The sequence below is a fragment of the Lipotes vexillifer genome, unplaced genomic scaffold, assembly GCF_000442215.2.
Source record: "Lipotes vexillifer unplaced genomic scaffold, Lipotes_vexillifer_v1.1 scaffold666, whole genome shotgun sequence".
Classification (NCBI taxonomy): Eukaryota; Metazoa; Chordata; class Mammalia; order Artiodactyla; family Lipotidae; genus Lipotes; species Lipotes vexillifer.
The window spans coordinates 1,948,345-1,971,263 of record NW_006787408.1 but is presented as its reverse complement, the minus strand read 5'-3'; the positions used below and the strand labels follow the sequence as shown (position 1 = coordinate 1,971,263).

The window sequence follows — 22,919 nt, the reverse complement described above, 5'->3', positions numbered from 1 at the left end:
TCCTGCTTCCAAACATGTTTGACAATAGTGGCAGGTGTTAGGGGGAAAGGGGCTGAGAAGAGCGAGAGTCAGCAATGCCAAGTCAGACAATCAGGAAGGCTTTGAACATTTGAGTGAGGACCAGAGTCAGTGAAATGCCTGTGGTATGCATTTTATCAGTCACAAAATGAAATGTATGTCCAAGTTCTTTGGGGAAGTCCTAACAAGTTCCTAGTTAGTAAGAAATAGTCAATGGAAATTAATTGTATAGGAATTATTATTACCAATTGAACATGAGGGAAATGTCATTTATATTTCCTTCATTTTGTGTGCTGTTCCCCATGGACCCTACCCACCATGACACTTTGATCCTCTAAATGTTTTTTCTCTTCAAGGTGTGTTTCTCATTTCTGAAAAGTCCACAGCTTCTTCAGGAATATCACTGTCTTGTTTGGGGAGGGAAAACTACATTGTCAATACTTAATTTATTTGTGGACTTTACATATAAACACACTTTGTGTCTATTTCCTAATCAGGTTTGGTGATCACCAGACTCCTTGAGAAACAACCTACTTCAGCCCTTCCCCCAAGCCACAAATGTGTGGTTGCCATTAGAAGCTAGTTTTTGTTAAAGTATATTTTATCATTACACAAATATATTGTGAGTACCATAACCTTTGTAAGAATTTTAAGAGGTGACTAGCTACAAGCAGTTTTTGAGAAAATTAAATGCTCCCAAGTGGTGATTGTTGTTATGTAGTGTCTTTATTTTGAGGGGGGTGGGCGTGGAGTAGCCATATAGAATATGTTAGTAATGTTTGCTAAATTAGGGAGGAAAAGCAAGCAAAAACCCCATTATTAGCCATTTTCCCCATTCTTGCAAGAAGATGATGTGGGATTATATAGGTGAAGAAGAACATGGGATGAAAGAATAGGGGAAGGAAGAGGGACAGGAAGGAGGCGGGTCTCTGAGTTGGCTTTTCTCATTGCACTTCTACACCTAAGCATGCACCATCCGTTAGGTCAACCTCTGTGTTCCAGGAGGGATTAAGGAAAATAAATTGTATTGGCCCTTTTTATTTTTATAATTTAGCTCGTGGTATTTATTATGGACTTAAAAGAAACTTTCTGAAATATATGTATACATATATGCATATATATATAAAATTGTACTTAAATATGCAACTCATGAATGTTCAAAATTGTAACCAAAGGGCTTCCCTGGTGGCGCAGTGGTTGGGAGTCAGCCTGCCAATGCAGGGAACATGGGCTCGTGCCCTGGTCCGGGAGGATCCCACATGCCGCGGAGCGGCTGGGCCCTTGAGCCATGGCCGCTGAGCCTGCGTGTCCGGAGCCTGTGCTCTGCAATGGGAAAAGCCACAGCAGTGAGAGGCCTGTGTACCACACACACAAAAATAAATAAATAAATAAAAATTGTAACCCTTGTAACAGGCTTTCAGATCAAGAAACAGAACATTACCAGCACCCTGCAATCCCTTCATACCCTTTTTCAATCCTCCATCCCCTTGCCTAAAACCACTCTTCTGACTTCTAACAGCATAGTTTTTCCTTTTGCAGTCTTTAAGGAAACTTATGTGTGTGGTAAAATAAGTGGTATAATAAAATGAATAGGTAAGGGAAAAGAGAACAGCAGTAATCAAAACTGTTTTAGAAGGGAGGTGTCCAGTTGCTGGTTTGATTTTGAATAAAAAAATTCTCTGTCAATCTACTTATTTGAGTGTCCTTTAATTTAGATGCTAGTTCTTTTAAAATGCTGCCTGTATGATTAAGGCAATAGTTCAGCTATTGATACCCAGCAGTTTTCTTTTTTAACTGAGGAAATGGGAATATAGATTTTGAAGGAGGAAATTCTCAGGCCACTTGCGGAGAAGGCCATTTTGTTGGAGGTTTTAGACAGTAGAGAACAGTATGAAGGCACCATGTCTCATCGCAGTTGGATTCAGGAGGAAAAGTAAGGCGATTTGATTAATTTGTATTGATACTTTTGCCTGAAGAAAATCACCTTGCTTTGCACACAAATCAAATTTCTGAAAAGGAAATATAGCTTGTGGGACTTTGGGCAATTTACTTAACTTCTTTGGGTCTCAGTTTTTGTATCTGTAAAATGAGTTAATATTGAATATGTAAAAGTGTGTAGAACATAATAAGCCCTATACAGGTATTAGCTTAAAACAACAACAGTCACAAAAAGTGTCTATTTAAGTCGTAGAGGTGAAAAAAATATCGAGACTGCCTTCCTTTTTACTTTACCCTCATTCCTATTCACCAGTTAACTATAAAAATTATTAAAGTAATAAGTGTAATCGTTGAAATAAGTAGTAGTTTAAAAGTAAAAATTTTAGTCGTTCCCTGCCCATCCCTAAAGTTTGATCTCTACTTTTAACGCTTAGCTGTTTCTTTGGTGTTTGCCTCATCTGTCTAAAACACAGATGCTGGGCCCCACCCCAGAGGTTCTGATTCAGTTGATCTGGGGTGAGGCTCAAGAAGTTACATTTCTAACAAGTTTCCTGATTATGCTTATGCTGCTGGTTTGGGAACCACATGTTGTGAACCACTACTCTAGTCCCCAAATCTCGTTGACTCATAAAATGTCAAGGGAGTTTACAGGGTGGGGGTTGACTCAACAGCTGAAATCAAGTAATGAGCAGATCAGTCATTGAGTGGCTTGATATTAAGTATAGGATAAAGTTCAAACTATTTTTAGAATTCACCATCTAGCTCCATCCCTTTTTCCATTTCTCACTCATCTCAATACACCTTGTACATTTTAGCATTACTGAACATAGACATTTTTAAAAATGTGCAGTGGTTCCTCATCAGTGGCTTTTGATATGCTCTTCTCTCTTCCTAGAATTCCTGCTCTCATTTGGCTGCCTGAGATACCTTCACTCCCTTGTTGCTTTTCCATTTCTGCAGAGGTAGATGTTTCTTCCTCCCACGTGCTCTCAAAGAGCCTGTATATGCTTCTGTCAGAGTACAGATCACACTGTATTTTAACTGTCTACTTGACTGTCTTCTTTCTAGCTTATAAGCTTCTTGGCAAGAGGGACTTGGTTTTTTACATTTTGTTTGTTACTGGCTTGGTATGGTTATTGGCATATAATATGAGCTAAAATAAATGTTTGACTAAATTAAGACAGAAGAAATTGGATGATTTGGAGGCCCCAAAATTGTGAGTGCTTGTATGTAGTTTTATTATCCTTAATTTCAAGAAGCAAATTTTCATAAGCAGCAGTATACACTCTCAACACATACGATGCTTCTGGATTTGTCAGGACCTGGTACACTTCAGATGCGGGTCTGGAGTCTTAGCTGTCTTGGGCCCTTTTTAGTTAACAGTCACTGAACTAGTTTAGGATAGTGGGAGCCCATGGGTTCTAACAATCACTCAGTTCCAAAATATGAGCATTTTTGTCATTTTCGTGTCTTATGTCCGTCTTTCAGAATCTGGCCTTTCAAGGGCCAGCTGAAATGCTGCCCCTGCAGCAAGCCTTCCTTGATTACACCAGGGAGATCGTTCTCTTCTCTGAAGACGTTATACCACTTATTCCCTGGTGTATTCTGTTTTATTTGTACTTATTTATATTAATGTTTTATCTTCCGTTCTAGATTGTTTATTCCGTGAGGACAGTGAAATTTGGGAGCAAGCTTGGGAAAGGATTTTAAAACTATGCTACAATGGTTGGACTTTTACTAGTAGTTAGGAAAGAGTCATTGAAGCTTATGTTCAAAAGAAGAAAAAGAGGAAAAAAATAAGGGACTTATTATAAATGTGTCTTAGAAGTATAATCAGTAGTAATGCAGAAAGGTTGGGTGGAATGCATAGAGAACAAAAAAAATGCTCTGTGGTTTAGATAAAAGAAGATAATAGGGAGCTTGAGGGGAAACAACAGACATTTTAGAAGTTCAGTTTGCTTCCTTGGTGACAGATTAGAAGAGCGAGATAGAGAACACACAGTGAAACTGAGGACATTGATTAGAATGCTTTTGGTTGCAATAAGAGAAAATCTATCTTGAACTAGCTTAAGCAATAAAGGAGGTTTACTGACTGAGGTAACAGGACAGTTACCTAAGTGCACTGCAATAGTCTCTCCACAATTCTCTTTGCACTGCCATCCAACTTCAAGATTCTACTTGTATAAACCATATTTCTCCCGAGGAAGAAATTGTACCTGGGTCCAGAGTTCTAAGCCAGATCTTGAGCTTCCTGCTGACTGGACTCATCTCTCTGTCCAAACTCTGGCTGTTGTAATTCTAAAACAACTGGTTACTGAACAAAATGCTGTGGAGGTGGAGTTGAGGTCAAGCGTTCTTCAGCCACAAAGCTGCTACATAATGGGGAGGTATTGTTGGGGGAGATAACCACAGTATCCCCGAAGGTTTCTGTGGTAGGAGATAATGTTAACTGGAATAGGGAACAGGAAGAGGTACAGGTTGAGAGAGAAAATACTAATGAACATGACTTTGTAGGGGTCAGGGATGATATCAAGCAAGAGGAGCATTTCTGCATGATGGCACAGCCTCATGAAGGCCTCTGAAGAGGGAAGCAACTGAGCTTGTTCTAGGAAGTGAACATTGTTCTAGGAGCAGCCCATTGGGGCTGGCTTCTAATGAGGGGAAGACTGGATAAGATGAGGTTGGAGAGGGAGGCCCATGCTTTTTGGGTCATGGTAAGGACTTTGGATTCTAAATGCTATGGGAAATCATTGAAAGGTTTTGACTAGTCAGGTGACATGATCCAATATAGATTTTGGAAAGATAATTCTTGTTGTTTTATGGAAATTGACATAGATGAGATTGCTGTGGATGCGAGAAGAATAGTAAAAGGCAGTTGCAGTAATCCTGGCTTGAACTAGACTGGGCTATAGGGCAGAAATGAAGAGCAGTAATAGACTAAAGAAATATTTTGCCACTAGAGTTGACTGATTCTTATGATAGAGTAGATTTAAGAGTTAAAGGAGTCAAAAGAGTTGAAGACTCTTAGTTTTCAGGCCTGAACTGGTAATTTGAATGGACATAATAAGGGGAAAACTGGAAGAGGAAGAAGTTTGAGAGGGAGATCACTTTTGCAAATGCAAAGTTTGAGATACCTTATAGGATTTCAAGAGGTAGGTCAGGTAGCTGGCTAAATGAGTCCAGAGCTCATGCAGAAGAGAGCTAGGGCTGGAGACCGTAAAGCTGGCATTCTGAGAATGGGTGATAAGATGTAGGCCTTAGGATATACAGTGCACAGAGGAATGAGGGTATCCTCAATAGTCTCTGGAGCTCAGCCATTTATTTCATCTGTAGTTTTCTTTTTTTTTCTTTTTTTTTTTTTTTAGTGACTCACTCCTGCCACCTCATCTCACATTTGCTCTTCCCACCCTTTTCTGACTAGATTTTGATTGCTGATGTCTGATTTACATTATCTCAATTCTTTTTTTTTTTAGAAGATGTTTGGGGTAGGAGTTTATTAATTAATTAATTTATTTTTGCTGTGTTGGGTCTTCGTTTCTGTGCGAGGGCTTTCTCTAGTTGTGGCAAGCGGGGGCCACTCTTCATTGCGGTGTCATCTGTAGTTTTGAAATTCAATGTATTTTATATATTGACTTGATTTTTTGTTAAGCAGTTGACCATGTTAATGCTTTAATAATTTTTGAATTTTTTCTTACATTTTTGGCATATCTTGAGCATCAAGATTGAAATAATAATAAAGCTTATGCCTCTCATGCTTTACTTTAAAAAAATCAGCTTAGGGGCCTTCCCTGGTGGCACAGTGGTTGAGAGTCCGCCTGCCGATGCAGGGGACACGGGTTCGTGCCCCGGTCCGGGAAGATCCCACGTGCCGCAGAGTGGCTGGGCCCGTGAGCCATGGCCGCTGAGCCTGCACGTCTGGAGCCTGTGCTCCGCAACGGGAGAGGCCACAACAGTGAGAGGCCCACGTACCGCAAAGAAAAAAAAAAAAATCGGCTTAGGTTTTGAGAACAGTTACTGAACAGTTACTGAAATTGCATTTTATTCTTTCTCTTCTCCAGGCTGACTTCTCTAAACTTTTCTGCTTACATGTACATTTTTGCTGAAACCTGTAGACTTGTTTTTTAAAAAAATAATTATTTTGAATATGTAGTATATGGGAATGATACAAAATTCCAAAGATATAGAAGGATCTTCCTGCCCTAGCTCTAAGCCAACCAGTTACCTTTCCCCAAAATAAGCCATGTTCCAAGTTCTTGTAATTCATTCCATATCTGTGGTATTGGAGTGGTATTCTGCTCCACAGGCATATTGCAATTTATTTATCAATTCCCCATTGTAGACTGTTTTTTGCTGGCTTCTACCATACTGGAAAAAATTCTTCAAAAAATATCACTGTAAATAATATCATTTTCCAGAGGTATGAATATATCAGAACAAATTTCCAGAAGTGTAACTGGTGGGTCATAGAGTTTATGCATTGTAAATTTTGATAGATATTGCCAAACTGTTCTTCCTCCAGAGGTTTACCATTGTACTTTCTCACTAGCAGTAGTTGAAAGTGCCTTTTCCCATCACTTATGCCAGCACAGTGAGTTACCATCTCCTTCTTTGGTGCCAATCTGAGAGATGAAAAATGCATATCTCATTTGAGCCCTGTAGAATTCGGGCAATACAGAGTGGTTTCGATTGGATTTTATAGAATGAGTGAAATGACTATTCTATGATTGTCAGTATATATATATATTTCATACAATTTCCTTTCCTTCTTTTTTTAAAACCACAGCAGTTTGTTTCTAAGTGGCTGGAGAACATTATTTAATTGCTGTATTTTAAACCATATGTTATAATACAGATGTTTAGTTTTCAGAGTTTTAAATCACTCAATATTAATTTACAGGTTTTATCTGAGAGAACTGATATTGAACTTTGGGTTTGTGCCAACATTATTCGTCTCTTTAATGATGATAACACAATTCCCTTCATTATACGTTATCGAAAAGAGCTTATTAATAACCTTGATGCTGATTCCTTGAGAGAAGCTCAACAAACTCTAGAGGAGCTACGGTAAGAAACCTGGGAAGGGATGAGCTTTGTGTAAGGGGAAAGAGGTTGTGTGAGCCAATGAGGCGAAACAGTGAGGAAGTGAGTGATGGTATATTTCGACAGTTCCAATATTTTGTTTTCTTGATTTATTGTAATCTGGATATAGTCCCCTTCTGACAGAGGAAGCCAGCTCCATTTTACTTATTTAGGGGTGTGCAGAGTCCCTCTGCTGGTGTGTTCATGCATAGCTTGGGCATGTATCTGCAAAAGGTGGTTTGCATTATTAAGAGTCTGTGCCTATGAGTTTGAATGTCATCTTCTCTCATAAAAATGATTTTGCATAATGGAAAAATTAGAACTACCAGCAGGTAACTCAGAAAAATACATTTTAGTCTAAATCTTCAATAGCTTACATAAAACTGTCCTCTTAATACTGTGAAGTCCCTAAATGGAGAGTTCTTTGGCTATATAGAGTTTGGTGGGAAATATGTATATTTCCTTTTTCTATTCTTTTATAGGGCATGGTAATTTAATGTTAGTGGATTGTGAGTTTTGTATGGTTATAGAATGGAAATCACTCTTTAAAAAATTATTCCTCTGGATTTATTGTAGTAACTCAGAAATAAGCATATAAAGGCTATAAAACTAACTGTATTCAGTAGAGTTTATTAAAACAGTCTTTACCATTCATTTATATTTTGTATGTCTCCTACATGCCAAGTGCTGTGTTGTTGCTATGTGTGTTCTTCAACAAGGATATGATTTATATTGGATATAATCTTACCATGAAGCCATTCTAAAAGCACTAAGGGTTATTTTTAGAACAAGCCTTATAAGCCTCTGTGATTTTGGAGGAACTTGCCTCTCACTAACATTTTTACCCCTTTTGTTGAATTTCTTTTAGTGCCAGGAAGATTTAAATGCTAATATGTGGAAAGTTATTATTCATCCAGAGGCAAAATCAATTAGCCAGCCCAGAAATATAAATGACTAGTTATTCAAGTGGTTTCAGATTCAGATCACCCAGGGCCAGGCTAGTATAATCGATTAAGCACAAAGGGACGCAAACTGGAGATCACAAGTCCTGTCTAAGAGGGGCAGCTGCTACTCATCTCCATCAGATTATAACATGTGGGGTTCTCTACCCAGATTGCTGTATCTTCGTATTTTTGAAAAACTGATAATCGGAATTTTTATGTAAAAAAATTTTGAGGTCAAACAAAATCGTCTACAGGCCACATCTAGAAGTCCAGCAATTTTCAAATTTGGAAGTAAGCTTTCTGTTTGGTTGAAGGCAAAGTAATGAAGAAAATCTTCAGGGTTTTGGGATCTGAAATTGGGGAAAGTGTCACAAACAAGCAAGAATAGTTTACTTAAAAAAATTAAAGGTATTCTACCAATTTTTGATTGGGTGGGGGACAAATAGGAGCTTTATGTCAAGATTAACATTATTATTTTCTTTTTCTCTAAAAACACACTTTAGCTGCAACAGAGTTCATTCTCTGTGTATCTATTAATAGAGGAATACATTAAATATTAGTAGAGGACTATTTCTCCAAGTAAGTGGTGGCATTGACTAGGACTTGAAGATCTTTTTATATCGTACAGAGATTTCTTTTTGGTAATGAGGTGTGGTCTCTCTTTTTCTTGAGCTCAGCTTTTTCTATAACTAGAGCATTGGTTTTTACCCTATTAATTGCTACTCATAAATGAGTAGTGAAACTAATTTGGTAGGTCATTACCACTTTAACAAAAGTGAAATAGAGAATAGAAAATATGAGTGCAGTTTCTGTGGTAAAGGTAAATATTGTTTCATGAAACTATCATGTTTATTAACTGTTTATTAAATATGAAATTATATCTGTGTATATACTGGGTTTCAAGGTAAAAATATTTCCTACTGAGGGTCACTTAAAAAAGTGAATTAAAAAATGATTATGGGGCTTCCCTGATGGCGCAGTGGTTGAGAGTCCGCCTGCCAATGCAAGGGATACGGGTTTGTGCCCTGGTCCGGGAGGATCCCACATGCCGCGGAGCGGCTAGGGCCGTGAGCCATGGCCGCTGAGCCTGCGCGTCCGGAGCCTGTGCTCCGCAACGGGAGAGGCCACAACAGTGAGAGGCCCACGTACCGCAAAAAACCTAGTTAATAGATGTTCATCCTCTATAACCTTGGAGAAATTCTGCCACAAAATTCAAATGAAACATGCAACTCATATTTCTGAGCCCAGTGCTGCAAAATATGGCTTGATAATATTAAAGAAACTTTCAAATGAGAACTTTATAGAAATTCCAGAATTTATGGTTACAGTAACTGTAAATCAGTGAAATGCTACAACAAATTTTGGGTCCCAGGAAGACATGGCCTACCGTTATAGTAGTTGGCCAGAAGGTAGTTTCTGCAAAATCATTAAACACCATCCTCTTAGGGGTACAGTTTTTCTATTACTCTAAACAGTAAATGTCGTGGGGAAAATGAGATACAAACCTTGGGTGTTTCTCAATTTTTTTTCATGTATCTTGCTTCATGTATTGCCATTTGAAGAAATATCATTTTCCTGAAAAGTTGTAAAGAACAGTATTTCATTTCTAGGTCTCTGGGGAAAAGAATCTTTACCTCTCATTTGCCTGCAATTTGAAAATGTGCTGCTCTAATTACTAAGGGGATAAACAATTGAAGTTTACCAAAAAAAAAAAAAAAAAAAAAAAAAAGATTATGACTATGGGTAGTAAGAAACTTCTGTATTTTCTCTAAAGATGCCTTTCCTCTCCCTCATATGCAAGCCAGTAGGTCATTGGCCTTTTGTCGAAATGACCCTGGTAGGCTTCAGCCTCTGAAAACAGTCTTGGGCTACCAGGAATGTAGAAGACACAGAGGTGTGATCTAAGGACTGCATATTCTTCCTCATTAACTTATAATCTTCTGCCTTTCTTTCTTTTCATAAGTAGATTTAGTTTTCTTTTCCATCAGTCATTTTTAGTAATTTATATTATCATCTCTCTAACTTTTGCCCATCATTTTAGCAATACCATTTATTAGGCAGAAATTATAAATCGTAACAGGTAATGAAATAGGATGAAAGGCTGTAATAATAATACATTCTAAAGTATCAAGGTTTTGAAAATCAAGGAGAGACTGAAATACTGTTTCAGCTTGAAGGAGACTGTAGACACATAGCAATTACATAAAACCCATTCTTAGCTGAATTCACTATCAAGGACATGTATAGGAACAATTGGTGAAACTTAAATGAGATCTGCGGGTTAGAATATATCAATATTATATCAATGTTAATATCAATTTTAATTACCTGCTTTTGATGGTTATAGGAGAAGATTCTTGTTTATAGAAAATACATACTAAAGTACTTGGGGATGATGGTAACTTATTCTCAAATGGTTCAGAGGGGGAAAAAAGTTCTTTTTACCTTACTTACAACTTTTCTGTAAGTTTGATGTAGCTTCAAAAAGAAAGTTTTTTAACATATAGGTCTTGTATATTATAAAAGTTTCTTTTTTCAGGGCTGTTGCAAAGAAGGCTTATAACACAATCCAAAAAATTAAGAAGGAGGGGAAGATGTCTGAGTGCTTGTTAAAAGCCTTGCTGAACTGTAAAACTTTTGAAGAACTAGAACACGTGGTAAGGAATCCTTTTTATCTTTTAGTGTAATACTTACCTGAGTATATTATGATTTGGGTCGTATAGTTAAAGAGCTTGAAATAAAAAGCTAAAGTCATCAGCCACCATCACTGTTTAATTCAATAAAATATTCTTTATTCAGTAAATATCTATTAAGCACTTTTTTGTGGTAGGCACTTGGATTTATTGGGTTGGCCAAAAGGTTCGATCGTTTTTTCCCATAATATGGCTCTAGTAGCACTTAGTTGTCTTTAACTTCATTCAAAACAATTTTGTTAGATTGTATGTGACAGCTGTCATCAGCGTGCATTTAAAAAAAGGACTTATCAAAATTGGTGAATTTTTGTGTAGCTATTTTAATATTGAAGATGGAAGGAAAAAAGCAACATTTTCAGCATATTATACTTTATTATTTCAAGAAAGGTAAAAATGCAACTGAAATGCAAAAAAAGATTTGTGCAAAAAAAGATTTGTGCAGCATATGGAGAAGGTGCTCTGACTGATCAAACATGTCAAAAGTGGTTTGCGAAGTTTCGTGCTAGAAAGTTCTCGCTGGACAATGCTCCACAGTAGGGTAGACCAGTTGAAGTTGATAGCGATCAAATCGAGGCATTCATTGAGAACAGTCAACATTATACCACGCAGGAGATAGCCGACATACTCAAAATATCCAAATCAAGCGTTGAAAATCATTTGCACCACCTTCGTTATGTTAATTGCTTTGATGTTTGGGTTCCACATAAGTTAAGCGAAAGAAACCTTCTTGACCACACTTCCACGTGCGATTCTCTACTTAAACGTAATGAAAACGTTCTGTTTTTAAAACAAATTGTGACGGGCAATGAAAAGTGGATACTGTACAACAATGTGGAACGGAAGAGATCGTGGGGCAAGTGAAATGAACCACCACCAACCACACCAAAGGCTGGTCTTCATCCAAAGAAGGTGATGTATATATGGTGGGATTGGAAGAGAGTCCTCTATTATGAGCTCCTTCTGGAAAATCAAATGATTAATTCCAACAAGTAATGCTCCCAATTAGACCAACTGAAAGCAACACTCGGCGAAAAGCGTCTGGAATTAGTCAACAGAAAATGCATAATCTTTCATCAGGACAATGCAAGACCGCATGTTTCTTTGATGACCAGGCAAACACTGTTACAGTTTGGCTGGGAAGTTCTGATTCATCCACCGTATTCGCCAGACATTGCACCTTTGGATTTCCATTTATTTCGGTCTTCACAAAATTCTTTTAATGGGAAAAATTTCAATTCCCTGGAAGACTGTGAAAGGCACCTGGAACAGTTCTTTGCTCAAAAAGTTTTGGGAAGATGGAATTATGAAGTTGCCTGAAAAATGGCAGAAGGTAGTGGAACAAAAGGGTGAATACGTTGTTTAATAAAGTTCTTGGTGAAAATGAAAAATGTCTTTTATTTTTACTTAAAAACCAAAGGCACTTTTTGGCCAACCCAATACAAAGATGGCTAATACATAGTCCTTGTCTTCAAGGAATTCCCAGTCAAGTGGGGAAAAAGGAGAGTAGGTAACAGAAGCGTAAGCTTAAGGGAGAGTGTGCTGAGCTGGAGGCATAGATATGAGTGTCTGCAGCATGTATTCGGTATTTGGAACCATGAAAATGGAAGATTTCACTCAAGGAGAGATCATGGGGTAAGCAGATCAGGATAGACCATTGAGGAACACTAACTTTTGAAGCATGGGTGGAGGAAGGGAGAGCCTAAGAAGGAGACATGGAAAGAATAGTCAGAGAAGTATGAAGAGAATCAGGAGATGATGATACCCATAAAAGATTAAGGAAGAGAGTCATAGAAGGAGGTAATGATCAATGGTTAAGTAATTCAATATAGCAGGGGGTTTTGGCAAGATAAGGACTGAAAAATGTATATTTGGTAATTAGAGGATCATTGTGGATCTTTGTGATACCACTTTCAGCAAGGTGTGTGGAAAGAGAAGCCAGGGGGCAGTGGGTTGAGGAGTGAATGTGGACTAAGAAGTAGAAGCATTGTGTGAGGACATCTTTTAGAGGAGCTTGCTTGAGTTGAGGACTTGCAGTCCTGGCAGTCCAAGCACTGAGTTTGTGGGATGAGTGAATCCAAGCAGATAGCTAACTGTAAGCATGTAGAAAAGTATAAAGAGTCTGATAAGGAACAACTGTTTTTTCATACAACTTGTATTCTCTGTTAGCATTAATCTTTGAAGGAAGAGGAAAGGGTTGAGAAGAGGATGTCTTTAGCATTCTCACATGTCCTCTAATTTTGTGTCCTAATTTTAACTTTTGCTTTTTAAAACTGAATAATTTGGTATGTTTTCTGACTTTTTTTCCTAGTCAGCACCATATAAAACTGGGAGCAAGGGCACCAAAGCCCAGAGAGCCAAGCAGCTGGGATTAGAAGGAGCAGCCAGGACACTGCTTGAGAATCCAGGGGACCTCAATCTGCTCTCTTACATTAAGCCCAATGTTAAAGGTACCAGCTTTACTTAATAAAGAGGTCACTCCTGTTTCTTTCTTTTTTTAATTTGAAAACCTAGGTTAAAAAAATTGTTTCATTAAGTAATGATGATACAAAAGAATATTACAGCATATAAAGAGTAAATAATTCTAATAAAACAAATCCCAGTATACCTCCTGCTTAGCCATTCAGCTTTCCTCTTTTGATGAAGTGCCTGTTCTACTCTTTTGCTCATTTTTCTATTGTGTTGTTTCACTTTTTCTTATTAATTTATAAGTGTTTTTTAGATATTCTTGCTCAGTTACATGTGCTACATATCTTTTGTCCCAGCTTGTAACTTCTCTTTTCACTTTATTTTATTTATTTATTTATTTTTTTGCGGTACGCGGGCCTCTCACTGTTGTGGCCTCTCCCGTTGCGGAGCACAGGCTCCGGATGCGCAGGCTCAGCGGCCATGGCTCACGGGCCCAGCCGCTCCGCGGCATGCGGGATCCTCCCGGACCGGGGCACGAACCCGTGTCTCCTGCATTGGCAGGCAGACTCTCAACCGCTGCACCACCAGGGAAGCCCTCTTTTCACTTTCTTTATGCTGTCTTTTGGTAAATAGCAGGTCTTAGTTTTATCATAGTTAATTTATTAATCTTTTCAATTTTGTTAATCTTTTCTTTTTAGATAATTGCTTCTTCTTCTTTTTAAAGAATTTCCTTTATATCCAAGGTTATAAAGATCCTTCTGTATTGTCTTTTAAAATTTTTATTCTATTTCTAAAAACTTATTTAATTATAAAAATCATATCTACTTTTTAAAAAGAACTTCAACAATTCGGACAGACATGGATTGTAAAGTGAAGTCCTACTTCCACACTTCTACTCTCCACGAATAAAGTGTTTGTCTTTTTCTTAAGTGAATCTTCCTTTAACTTTGTGTGTGTGCGTGCACAGGAGAGAATGAGAGAGGAAGGGGGTAAGGGAGATATTTCTAAGAAGAACCCAAGGAAAGTGTCAACTGATACGTGTCAAGGTATATTGGTTTTATTGTCAAAATGAGGCTTGGAGTGAGAGCTTTTTGAGTAAGAGTGGCTTTTTCCAAGGAGTGCTCTGCTAGGATTGAATGGGGAGATTGATGCTCTGGTGATTACTACTCTCATTCTAGTTCCTTTTAGCCTTCCTTCCTTTAGGCTGGGAGAGTGTCTGTAGGGGGCAGTCTCTGACAACAAAATCTACAGGATGTACTAAACTGTAGAGAATAAGCATACCAAAACCTATGTTTATTTTATATAATCTGGCAAATGTGAATTTGCAATTAAAAAAATTAAGTATGTGCCTGTGAAAATATGAATATCTGCTCATACACAAATACACACATCCTAATATCTATATTGAAAAGGGCAATAATGAAAAGAAAAAGTAGTGGTAAATATTTGAATTTAGAGATGGGTTGAAATGAGTAAAATTCAAGTTTGTTTTATTTTTTTCGTTATATTTTCAAATGTTTGCAACTTTAATATTTTAATATTAACTGAGACCATATAGCCAAGCATTAAGGTTAGCCACAGTGGGAACTATCTGTGCCCAGTGATGGTATATTTTATTATCAATAGAATCAAACATTGGAGCTTTCAGAATGTTAGATGCATAATGATTTATGGTCAGTTTTTATTTTTCTCTTCTGGTCTATTTTATTTCCTTCCACTCTTCACCTCCTCTGGTACAAAGTTTTCCTTAGTTCACACACATACTGAGTTCCTACTAAGTAGGTTTGATAACATAAGGTTTACAAATTGTATTCCCCTGAATGATGTGGGCTTTACAAAAGCCCATTGTTAAAATTGCAAAATCTATAATTTCCTCTTTCTAGTCTCTCTCATTAATTGGTCTCATTGTAGGTTCCATCTTTACTACTGACTTCTCACCCTGGTATTCTCATTAAACTTCGGGTAATGATGCTGTGAGGTACTTTTGGACTCCAGGAATGAATGCATAGTGAGTGGTTTTCTAGGATAAAGACTGATGTAGTGAGAAAGCTAACACAAGAGCAGACACTTACTGACTCCTGACTATGCGCCACAGCTGTTGCAAGTCTTTACATATACATTCTTCCACCTCTCAAAGGTAATTTGTTCCTGAAAATTCCCTCATAGGGAAACTCTCTTAAAATGTAAACAGGATTCCTATTAATTTCAGTGGCCAAATTTCTTTCTTTAAATTTCTTTGGAATAAATGCAGTTATATCATGAGTTAAGATCAGTTATCAGTTATCATAATACAACCCAACAAGACATTTTCTCTTTATTAATTACTCTGTAAGCTTGTCCTCCTGTCCTCTTTGTCTTCTGTACTTGTTACTCACTAAAACCATACCCTCAGAAAAACATACTTATGATACTCAGTGCTTGTGTAATTCAAGTTTTAATGGAAGAAAAAAAAAGAAGCTTTAATGGAAATAGAACAATAAAGACAAAAGAAATAAATAATGCATTGCAAATGATCTCTCTCAGTGTATAAGTTGATATTGCAGGGGCCATAATGTACAAGACACACTGCTGTAAATTAGCAAACTGAAAGCACTTGGAGAGGACTTAATGTGCCATTGGTAGACAATTCAGCTGTGAAGATGAACAACCACATAATGGCTCTTGTTTTGTGCTCATTTGAGGTTTGAGAAATTCAAATAGGTCATTGAAAATGTAAATAACTGTCTCATAAGCCAAAATAGGAATATTAATAAAATTATTTGCCAAGGAGAATTTTTGTAACTGGAATGAAATAGTATACCTTGTGATATGACTCTATTAATATATATTTCCTATAACCTATAATGCTTAATCCTATAATGCTTAATCTTTGTAAATACTTCATTAAGTAGATACTATTATTATTCCATTTTTATAGGAAACTATAAAAATGGCACAGAGGCACAGAGAGAACAAGTAATTTGCCCAGGGTCATACATTTGGTAGGTGGTGGAGCCAGGATTAGACCAGGCAGCTGGCTCCAGAGCTGCATTTTTCACCACTAGGTTATATGGTATGTTAAGGTCCTGTATTATTGTTTTTGGAGACTTGATTTTGTTGCTGAGGGAAGCTAGTCACTACTATGATACTTTTCTGTCTTTCTGTTTGTTTTTTAAATTTTTATTGGAGTATAGTTGCTTTACAATGTTGTGTTAGTTGCCACTGTACAGCTACATGTATACATATATCCCCTCTTTTTTGGATTTCTTTCCCATTTAGGTCACCACAGAGGATACTCTTCTGTCTTAAGTTTGTCAACTTAAGGTTTTATTTTGACTGGAATAAATTTATTGTGATTTAATTATAGATTTAAAAACCAATCTGTAGTTCTTGCTTTTGTTTTCCCTCTTACCCTTCTCCTAAAGGGCTTTCAGCACTCCAGGATATTGAAACAGGAGTGCAGCATATTTTAGCAGACATGATTGCTAAAGACAAAGACACGCTTGACTTCATTCGGAAATTGTGAGTAACTCTCAGAGTTTTCTGCTTTGTGGACTCATGATGTTAAGGGTCGCATTGTTAGTGCTAACTCCAGTGTTCATTAAAAACTTTATTTTCAGACTTTTAAAAATTAAAATTTTTTTTTCAGTAGCACAGCTCTCTGCTCAAGCAACAGAACCTGAATACATAAAACATAAAAGCAAAGTTGCTTTAATTGAATTCTGGGCAGGGAGCCTGGAGCTCTGCCTGTTCATCCTCCTTACCCTGAATCATCTTAGCAGAGGCCTCTGAGGAACAGAGTTTAAAAACCACTGCATTGTGCAATATATGCTACAGAGAGATTCATAACCATTTAGAATGGGTGGCATTGCTTTTCAAACGTATTGAGTTGTATGCACTTAATTTTATAATGTTTACCAGTGGTTGGGTTAACTTGAGAATGTTTAATATCAGGTATGGATAAAAGTGCTGACCTCAAAATGAATTTTAGCTGATGGAGAGAGCAGCTTATCCATAGTATCATAGTCCCAATTTATAAGAGAGTAAAACCCTTTGACCTAGACCGTACTTGGGCTTATGGATTTTATGCCTCATTAAAAAAAGATATTATTTTAAAAACCTTATTTTTAGGCACTCTGTCCTTCCTTTCCTTCTGTGTATCAGAGGACAGGGTTTGGCAGAGGTCTGCTCTTCCTCTCTCTCCACATCTCTAGCTGTGTGAGCTGTGCAGAGGAGAGTAAAGGTGAAAAGGAACCGGTTGACTACTGTAGCTTGTCAGGGTTTTTGTTAATGTAAGGGAGAGAATTTTTCTTTTTCCTCAGTGGCCCTCACAGGAATGAGTTGAAGTAGGAGAATTGTGCAGGTTTTTTTTTTTTTTTTTAATTCAGTGTCTTAAAACATTGTAAGAAATATATACACATAATTATCCATAGTTCAAGCTCAATTTTCTAAATAGAACTACACCATAAGGTCAATATTAATCTATTATTTGAAACGGGCCTCTCACCGTTGTGGCCTCTCCCGTTGCGGAGCACAGGCTCCGGACGCGCAGGCTCAGCGGCCATGGCTCACGGGCCCAGCCGCTCCGCGGCATGTGGGATCCTCCCGGACCGGGGCACGAACCCGTGTCCCCTGCATCAGCAGGCGGACTCTCAACCACTGCGCCACCAGGGAAGCCCTGTGCAGGTTTTTAAATGGGTTTTTACAAGTAATTATGCTGCTGAAATTTGGTTCAATTTCATAAATTGTCATTGGAAGCTGTCCTGACACATCATCTTGTTTCCCTTCTTTTTAGCTTTTAATTGGTTCTGACTCTCTAACTCAGTAGTTAGAAAAGGATGATATCTAGGCCAGAGTTATTAGTCTCTTGCATAACTGCAGATAGTATCTGAACTCATTTAGGCATTTTATGGGAGGATTGGGTTGAAATATAAATAGATCTGGAACACCTATGCTAGCATGAATAGGCGAGGAGTCCCCTTTTGATGGGTCAATAACATTTTTATAGTTGAGCATCATTAAAAAAAAAAATCTCGTGTGGTAAATCTCATTTAGTTTTTTGTTAATCTTCTTTCTATATAACGTGTTTCTTTACTAAAGCACATATTAATAGCTACTTAATGTTTGAATATTTGTGTATCTGAACAGGTGCCAAACTAGATATATTTGTATCCAGTCATCTCTGGCAAAGGTATCCTCAAAAAAAGTAAATGAAAAAGATGTTGATAAGTTTCTGCTCTACCAAAATTTTTCATGCAACATAAGAAACATCCAACATCACCAGGTAAATAAGAAAACTGCTTATGCATGCTGATAGTAGTAATAATGACAATACCTCAGATTTATTTATTTACTAAAGAATTTTCAATAAACTATTTTCTTCCTTCATATAAATTTTTATAATATTGTTATATCCTCCCCATTTGACAAATGAGGAACTCAAGACCCACAGAATTTAGTAAATGACACTGAGACTTATTAGCTGTGCTAACAGTATAACACTTCCGTATCTTGACTCTCTGGCTGGTGACCTTTCTTATTAGAGTTTCTTTCCCAGTATGCTTGGATTTGAGCTCAATTCTGGATCTTTTCCATGTGAAATACAAAACAGAGATAACTGATTTAGAATAAATAAAGTATGAGAGATCTCAGTTATATAAATCATACTCATATCTCAGTCTTTTAATTTCACATTTCATTTTATTAATTTTTATCCTAATTGTAGTTATAGGTTATATATCTACATTGTGGAATGTGGCTTTAAATCATATAGAAAAATTTTTTTTTTACAAACCAAAAATACAATAATACTGACTTGTATTTACCTTTGTAGCTACCTTTACCAGTATTCTTTACTTCTTTGTATGTTTTTGAGTTACTATCCAGATTTTATTTCAGCCTGGAGGACTTTCTGTAACATTTCAGGTAGGGCAAGTAAACTCCCTCAGTTTTTATCTGTAAAGTCTTAATTTCTCCTTACTTTTTAAAATTAATTTTAATTGTGATAAAATACATATAAACTTTACCATCTTAACTGTTTTTAAGTGTACAGTTTAGTAATGTTAAGTATATTAACGTCGTGCAACCAATCTCCAGAATTTTTTTATCTTGCAAAACATAGATTTTCTGAATATAGAATTCTTGGTTAACAGTTTTTTCTTTCAGCACTTTGAATATGTTACCCCACTATCTTCTGGCCTTAATGGTTTTGATGAGAAATCAGCTGTTAATCTCACTGAGCCCTTGCACATGATGATTGCACTTGATTTTCTTGCTACATTTAAGATTCTCTGACTTTTGACAATTTGATTATAATTTGTCTTGCTGTGGATCTCTTTGAGTTTATTTTTCTTGGAGTTTGTTGTGATTTTTGGTTGTGTAGTTAGATGTTTCTGATCAAAATTGGGAAAATTTTGGCCATTATTTCTTCAAATATTCTTTGATCCCTTTTCTCCTGGGTCTCCCATTATATGTGTTTTGGCATGCTTGAGAGTGTCCCACAAGTCTCTTAGCCTCTGTTTATTTATTTTTTTCTTTTTTTTAATTCTTCTCAGACTATGTAATCTCAACTGACATATCTTCAAGTTTGCTGATTCTTTCTTCTGATTGTTCAAATATTGAACACCTCTAGTAAATTTTTCATTTCAGTCATTGTACTTTTTTGCTAAAGAATTTCTCTTTGGTTCTTTTTTATAATACCCAGCTCTTTATTGATATTCTGTATTTGTTGGGATAACATGCTCATGATTTCCTTTAGGACTCTGATTTCCTTTAACTTTGAGCATATTTAAAACAGTTTAAAGTGTGTCTAGTAATGCCTAAGTCTGAACTTCCTCAGAGATGGTTTCTGTTAATTTCTTTTTTCTGTAAATGGGTCATATTTTCTTGTTTCTTTGCCTGCCATGTAATTTTTTGTTAAAACTTGTCATTTTGAATATTATAAGTTGGCAACACTGAAAATCAGATTCTTCCCCCCTCCCCGGCATTTGTTGTTGTTGCTGTCATGGGATTTTGTGGTTTATTTAGCGACTCCTAAACTGTTTCTGTAGTCTGTATTCTTTGTCATGTTTGGCCACTGAAGTCCCTGGTCTATTAACTTAGTGGACAGCTAGTTACTTGACAGAGATTTCCTTCATTCCTAGAGCCAAAACAAATAACTTTCCTGGTCCTGCGTATTTGCTCTATGTTGGGGCACCCTTCAATGCTTAGCGAGGCTGATTACAACTCTACCTTAGCCTTCACTTTGTCTTTGTGTGGAGCTCAAAGGTCAGACAGAGGTGAAAACTTAAGGTCTTCCCAGGTCTTTTCAGAGCAGCTGTCTGTCTAGTCCTGAATGCGTGCATGACCTCTTAGATTTCCTAAAATATGTGGAAATTTTAAAAAGCCCCTTTCCTCTCAATTATCTCCTTTACTAGCCTCTTCCTTCCCAGGTTTTTCTGGTCTGTCTGATGGTTGCCCTGACTATAATCCCTTATCCCCAGGTGTTATCCCTTTCCCCTTGAAACTGCAGCTAACACATTGCCTTTAAATACTTTGAACAAATGCCACCCAGCAACTTCCTGGGGAAGCTCTGAGATAAGCAAAACAAAGGCAAGCCCTTGAGCCAAACCGTCAGGGAGCCATGAGACAGATCGAAACACATAATCACAAACTTTTCAGAATAAGGTCCATATTGCTCCCTCTGGTACTAGCAGACTGCACCAGAAAAGTAGGCTGTTATCTTCACTGCCACTGCTGAACTGCAGAGTGGAGGATGGTAAGTGGGTAAGTTAAAAGTGCTCTTTCACCAAAATTCTGCAGCTTCTTCTTTAAGTGTTCCTCTGATTGTTGTAAGTTTTTGATTAGATTCCAGAGTTATGAAAAAGTAGAATCTGGCAGTTTTTGCCAGTTTGTTGCTTTTGTAGAGGTTTGGAGTTTTGGAATTCCCTACTCCACCACTTTGGTGATGTCACACCTAACAACATCTTTAAATTGTGGTGTGTATTCCCCTGTTCTATTCCAAAACCAGCATGTGGCCTTAACCTTATGAACTGTCCTTCTTTATCTTGTTTAATGGTTTTTAGCTTGAAGTCTACTTTGGTATCAGGATTGCAACCTGTATTTTCTTAATGGAAATTGATTTCACCCTTGTTTTACTCTTAGCCCTACAATTATATGAAATGCTTGCCCTTAGTCCTTTTGCCAAAATTTTCCAGTCTTCTTTTAAGTTGATTGAAGCTTATTCTCTAGTCTAGAATGTAGTTGGCAAAGTTTTTCTGTAAAGGATCAGGGAGAAAATATTTTAGACTTTGTGAGCTAGATGCCTCTTCCTGCAGCTACACAACTGCCATTGCAGCACGAAAGCAGTCACAGCTAATACATAAATGAATGAGCATGGTTGTGTTTTAATAAACTTTTATTTATGAAAACAGATGTTAGACTGGATTTGGTCCATGGGCCATAGTTTTCTGGCCTCTGCTCTTGTATATTTCTCAAGAAGATTTTATGTGTACAGTACAGGTGTGCCTGATTCCGTAGTGCTTTTTGCTTTATTGTGCTTTGCAGATAACTGTGTGTTTTACAGATTGAAGGTTTGTGGCAACTGTGTTTCATACAAGTCTGTTGGCACCATTTTCCAACAGCACTTGCTGACTTTGTGTCTCTTGTGTCACATTTTGGTAATTCTCTCAATATTTCAGAATTTTCCATTATTATTATATTTGTTCTGGTGATCTGTGATCAGTGATCTTTGACGTTACTGTTGTAATTGTTTTGAGGTGCCATGACTGCACCCATATAAGACAGCAAACTTAATTGATAAGTATTATGTGTTTTCTGATTGCTCCACGGGCCAGCTGTTCCCTCCGTCTCTATCCTCCTTGGGCCTCCCTATTCCCTGAGACACAATAATACTGACATTAGGCCATTTAATAACCCAACAGTGGCCCCTAAGTGTTCAGTGAAAGGAAGGAGTTGCACATCTCTCACTTCAAATCAAAAGCTAGAAATGATTAAGCTTAGTGAGGAAGATATGTCAAAAGCCAAGATAGGCTGCAATCTAGGCCTCTTGTGCCAAATAGGTAGCCAAGTTGTGAATACAAAGGATAAGTTCTTGAAGGGAACTAAAACCGCTACTCTAGTGAACACACAAATGATAAGAAAGTGAAACAGCCTTATGGCTGATATGGAGAAAGTTTCAGTGGTCTGGATAGAAGTTCAAATCAGCTGTAACACTCCCTTAAGCCAAAGCCTAATCCATAGCATGGCCCAAACTCTATTCAGGTCTATGAAGGCTGAGAGTTAAGGAAGCTGCAGAAGAAAAGTTTGAAGTTAGCAAAGGTTGGTTCGTGAGGTTTAAGGAAAGAAGCCATCTCCATAACATAAAAGTACAAGGTGAGGGACTTCCCTTGTGGCACAGTGGTTAAGAATCCGCCTGCTAATGCAGGGGACACGGGTTTGATCCCTGGTCCGGGAAGATCCCACATGCCGCAGAGTAACTAAGCCTGTGTGCCACAACTACTGAGCCTGCGCTCTAGAGCCCATGAGCCACAACTACTGAAGCCTGCGTGCCTAGAGCCTGTGGCCTGCAACAAGATAAGCCTCCTCAACAAGAGAAGCCCGCGCACTGCAACGAAGAGTAGCCCCCACTCGCCGCAACTAGAGAAAGCCCACACGCAACAATGGAGACCCAATGCAGCCATAAGTAAGTAAGTAAATAAATATTTATTAAAAAAAAAAATAAAAGTACAAGGTGAAGCAGCAAGTGCTGATGTAGAAGCTGCAGTAAGTTATGCAGAAGGTCTAACTAAGATAATTAATGAAGGTAGCTACAGTAAACAACAGATTTTCATTATAAACGAAACAGCCTTATACTTGAAGAAGG

The 22,919-nt window shown here is 37.5% G+C and overlaps 1 protein-coding gene across 1 annotated transcript in view; it reads left to right on the top strand.

Annotated features, from left to right (window-relative positions):
• SRBD1 (S1 RNA binding domain 1) overlaps positions 1-22,919 on the top strand; it is a 243,634-nt gene that overhangs the window by 15,309 nt on the left and 205,406 nt on the right. Inside the window, exons 5-9 of the mRNA XM_007459965.1 lie at positions 6,854-7,020; positions 10,519-10,636; positions 12,981-13,119; positions 16,483-16,579; positions 18,206-18,341. Of these exons, the coding sequence (XP_007460027.1) occupies positions 6,854-7,020; positions 10,519-10,636; positions 12,981-13,119; positions 16,483-16,579; positions 18,206-18,341 (657 nt within the window). The remainder of the gene's footprint in view (positions 1-6,853; positions 7,021-10,518; positions 10,637-12,980; positions 13,120-16,482; positions 16,580-18,205; positions 18,342-22,919) is intronic.